Here is a 5,000-nt window from a genome sequence, read left to right as displayed (position 1 = left end):
CGGCCACCGTACGGTACTCCACCTCCCGCTCTATGATTGGACCGTCCCCGTTGATGGAGTTGGCGTTGAGCTGGATCCACAGGTAGGTGGCGCCCACGGCCGTCAACTGTGGGGGGGCGATGGGGACGGGGGGCTCTGTGGGACAAACAGAACCAGAGGGGGGAGAGAGAGAGTTGAAAGGTGAGGGTTAAGATTTCTCTTTACAGTCATATGTCGATTGAGAAATACTGTTGATCCCACAGACAAATACTCTCAAAATACTTGATCTGCGCTTGATTTACAATGGAACTAACGGAACAGTCCCAAAACGAGAAAACGTTTACGTTTAATCAAGCACACCTCAAATACAGTACGTTCAAGTATTGGACATAGGAATGTCTGATATTCAAACATATTCATTCCCCCAAAGGACTTGGCTGTTATATTGGAAAACATTTCCGTTCCTTGATAGTTAATCTGGACTGCTTAGTCGTGTGCACTGCAAACAGCAAGGAGATGGCTGATAACAACCCACCACACACCTGCACTCGGGTACATTAAAGCTATACAAATACGGCCATTCACTCTGCAAACAGAACATGGTGGAACATTCTCAATTACTCCCAACTAGAGTCCATAGAGGAATAGAGAAGGCCTGATAGCAGATATCAGGGGCTTAATCTGAAGTAGCAGCAATTATGCGATTGTGTGTCAGAGATCCTAACACAAAGCTCTTGTTCCCCAGCCTCGACTGTAAGCTCATCAGACCAGGAGATCCTTCTACCGCTAATGAATTAAACCAATTAATATTGTGACCTTCAGCAGCGAATGAAAATGGACCTGGATTTCATTAGTCACCATTATCACCCCTTACGGTCCTGCTCCAGTTCTCCCAACGACCCAGTTCACACTCCCACTTGGCCTGCTGTGGCTCCCACCTAGCCTAGCTCTCTTGGCTAGCTTCACCTAGCTCTCTCGGCTAGCTTAGTCTAGCTCTCTCGGCTAGCTTCGCCAAGCTCTCTTAGCTAGCTTCACCTAGCTCTCTTGGCTAGCTTAGCCTAGCTCTCTCGGCTAGCTTAGTCTAGCTCTCTCGGCTAGCTTAGCCTAGCTCTCTTGGCTAGCTTAGCCTAGCTCTCTTGGCTAGCTTTGCAGAGCACGTTGTCCATCCGTCTCCCTACAGAGGAGACTCACTCTGTTACTGCTCACCCCTCCTCCTAGCTCACTGCCTCTCTAAGCTAGAAGGCTACCATGCAGTATGTCCTTCACCTGTCAGGTGTTTTCAGGTTTCAGAAGTGCTGTGAAGCAGGGCCGGCTGGTGGAGGTAGACATCGGAGGACGGGCTCATTGTGATGCATGGAACGGAATGGTATCAAGTCCCCTGATATGAAAGTGAGCAGGTGAGGAGAATTGATCATGATCATCCACACTATTGAGATAAGGCCCTCTGCTATTTTGTTTAGACATTATTTGACATATATATACAGTATATAGTATATGTATAAACTGTATATATATGTATATATATGTATATACTGTATAAACAGTATATGTACAGTATGTACAGTACCAGTCAAAAGTTTGGACACAAACTTGCCAAGAGTGTGCAAAGCTGTCATCAAAGCAAAAGGTGGCTACTTTGAAGAATCTAAAATATAAAACATATTCTGGTTTGTTTAACACTTTTTAGTTTACTACATAATTCCATATGTGTTCCTTCATAGTGTTGATGTCTTCAATATTAATCTACGATGTAGAAAATAATAAAAAATAAAGAAAAACCATTGAATGAGAAGGTGTGTCCAAACTTTTGACTGGTACTGTATATATATTTGTTGTTGTTGTGTGACTACATCACACCTGTGACGGCGCCTTAAGAGTTTAAACAGTCTGCTGTTAGACTTTGAAGTCTGATAGGACCTCTACAGGTACCTCTCTGAGCTCATATGACGAGTTCCATACGCATGAGACAGTTCCGAGTCACACACACAACACACACACACACGCACACGCACACGCACACACACCCTGTTATTAGACTAATAATGGCCTGTCTGACAGGGTAATCAGGTGTCAGGGGTATGAGCAGGTCTGGGAACACTCAGGTGTCTGTCATAGCCCTGAAATAGACTTTGGACAACGAATGCGAGATTATACTCATTAACTGACTACACGACGTTCTTGAAAGAGCTTGAATGTGTGAAGACAAGCCGAGATGTCAAACAGATAGATCTGGTTTATGTTCCATTAAATGACATGCAATAACATAAAAACATAACACATCAGAAAATAAAGGGCATAAAATATGGAGACATATTCCGAAAGCTTCTGTAACCGTGTGGCCTATTGAGAAATGAATCCATCACTCTGAGTTCTGCAGGGGAAACGTGAACAGGGCCCGGGAGGTGTGTGTAGTCCAGGGGTCTGCTATCGATTGCGACTGTGGAGAACACCAAAGTGGTAATGGTACATCTGTCTTCCTGCTGGCCGCCCGGGCGGGTGAGAACACACTCACAGCCTGTCACTTTTATATGAAGTAGAAAGGACCACGCTCTGTCTCTCTGCCCGGCTCTCTGTCTGTATGAGACTACAGGGGGTTACGGCTGGACTCTCTCTCTCTCTCTCTCTGTAGTGTGTGTGTGTATGCGTGTGTGCGTGTGCGTGTGCGTGTGCGTGTGCATGTGCGTGCGTGCGCGCGTGTCCAGATGGTGGCTGCTCTATGGCCCCGGGCATTTCCCAGCATCCTCAGGGTCAGTCCGACATCACCTGACAGATCTGACACAACCTCCAGCTGACCTTCCTGTCTCTCAGACCATTTCCTCTGCGGGGTCCGGGCAGTTACACCGTGGCCATTTCAAATCTATCTATCTGTCGTCATGACTTCAGAAATATCAAATCATCTCAGTGTATTCTGGAAGGTTTGCTGGCTGGCTCGTTTATTCGGCCTTCATGCTGCCCCAGCAGTCACATACTGTAATATACACGTCTCACGGTGTTCTATTCATTGTATTTCTGGGATACAGACCTGTCAATCAAATACAACCAAGGTGAAAGGAGAACAAGTTTTCCTGCACAATCTCAAAGTCTCAAGACAAATGCATAGTATTTCTCTGGCAATTATTCTGTTGATCTCTTGAGCCCTGACAGATGTATCTGTTCTCAGGCTGCGAAACAGGTGTAAACAAAACGCATGTCACACACAGACCACGATTAAAACCCGCCCAGCTCACTTCACGTATTGCCTTAGATGAGAGTGAGTTTGGAATAACCTCAGCTGAAGTGACAGTTCAATCTGTCTGTCAGGCAGGTTCGCACACAGGGGCTGCTGGGAGTTCTGTCAGGCCAGGTGACGAGTCTCCGGCTCTGTTCAGCTGCGACGTTAGGGCTGTCATTTCCTTTGAGTTTGGGGAAAAAAGCCACTTCAAAATCATCCACTTCAATAGCTACCAGAGGACCATGATCGATCCTGCTGCCACGGCCCGGGCAACACAAGGCGATGTGAAAACAAAGGTTGGGCACATGGTATGTGTTTGTGTGTGTGTGTGTGTGTGTGTGTGTGTGTGTGTGTGTGTGTGTGTGTGTGTGCGTGTGCATGTGCGTGTGCATGTGTGTGTGCGTATGTATGTGTGTGTGTGTGTGCACGTGCGTGTGTGTGGGTATGTATGTGTGTGTGTGTGCATGCGTGTGTGTGTGTGTGTGTGTGTGTGTGCAGCCTCTCTCCTGTCATCTCTCCATAGATATCGACCAGTTATGACTCTGGATATCAAAGTGTGGCTAGATTGCTTTTACAAAACACCAGAGAGCTCTGTGGTAGAATCGATGGGCAACAACTGAACATCACCACCATTGTTACCATCGCTGAGAAATAGTCTATGTCCCTCTTTCATTAAGTCCAAAAAAGTCAAGGGACTTCATACATAAACAGTGGGACAACAAGTTCAGATTTCACCGTGAGCCAAAGGTCATGGAAGTGTGTTTTCTTCATCAAAGAGCTGTTTCTGGCTCGGCTGTCACCGTTCAGCTGTTGCCACGGCGCTGTGGCCACGGTGCTGAGCAGGCAGGCGTGGGGATTGGACGGACTGAGAACAGCTGTGCCTTCTGCACCTGCCAGCCACACCCACCAGCGGCCACACCCTTAAACAGGCTATTTTTAAACGTTGTCGGCGTGCCACCAAAACCCTCAGCCCTCAGATGGCCAGCTAGATGATGCCTCGATGGGTTGCCATGACCACCTCTGGCTGCTCTCCGTCCCCTCCCTTTCCCTTTCTCCCAGCTCCAGTTAGGACTATGGTCAACTGATGTTCTCCATGTTTGAGGTGGGTGTAAAACCTTGGAAATCCGGGGTCAGATAGATAGATAGATAGAAACTTTATTTATCCCAGGGGGAAATTCAGGTTCCAAGTAGCGTACAGACAGGGTTGGCTTTGGCTACCATGCCTCTCTCAGAAAAAGACACTCACAACTTCAAGATATCTCCTGGAAGAACACGTGCTCCATATGAAATATCGGTTGGCGGAGACGCCAAACTTTAAAGCGTTCCTCGAAAGAAAAAGTCCTCACCAGCCACAACACAACAGGCTTGTAGTGTAATTAGATGAAAATGAAAAGCAGCACCCTAGAGCAGCAAATACTGACGGCAAATATATACAAATTTATATGCATATGAAAATGCAGTGTTTCCCTATTTTAATATTTCATTTAGGAGAGGGGGGAAAAAAAGCCGTGGTTTTTAAATGATGATGCATAACTTCCCATGGTGGAGGAGACGGGCGCCGTAACGTCAGGACCTCCAGGGAGATTTACCACAGCACACTCGAACACCCTAGGACTCATTTGCATCGGCGGGCTGATCCTATTTTCACGCGTGTGCTGTACTACACTGCATACACACACACACACACACACACACACACACACACACACACACACACACACACACACACACACACACACACACACACACACACACACACACACACACTATAGTCTGCTTCAGGCTGTACTCTTCTACTCTGAGGAGTCGT

General features: G+C 46.9%; 1 protein-coding gene across 1 annotated transcript in view; it reads right to left on the bottom strand.

Moving 5' to 3' along the window:
• Positions 1 to 5,000, bottom strand: part of ptprma (protein tyrosine phosphatase receptor type Ma) — a gene marked incomplete at both ends in the record, with an annotated part of 56,288 nt that overhangs the window by 32,844 nt on the left and 18,444 nt on the right. Inside the window, one exon of the mRNA XM_083698013.1 lies at positions 1 to 135. This exon is cut by the window's left edge and continues 159 nt beyond it. Within this exon, the coding sequence (XP_083554139.1) occupies positions 1 to 135 (135 nt within the window). The remainder of the gene's footprint in view (positions 136 to 5,000) is intronic.

This window comes from Argentina silus (assembly GCF_951799395.1).
Source record: "Argentina silus genome assembly, contig: scaffold_182, whole genome shotgun sequence".
NCBI lineage: Eukaryota > Metazoa > Chordata > Actinopteri > Argentiniformes > Argentinidae > Argentina > Argentina silus.
Note: the sequence above shows the minus strand (reverse complement) of the source record. Positions and strands in the feature narration are given on the sequence as shown.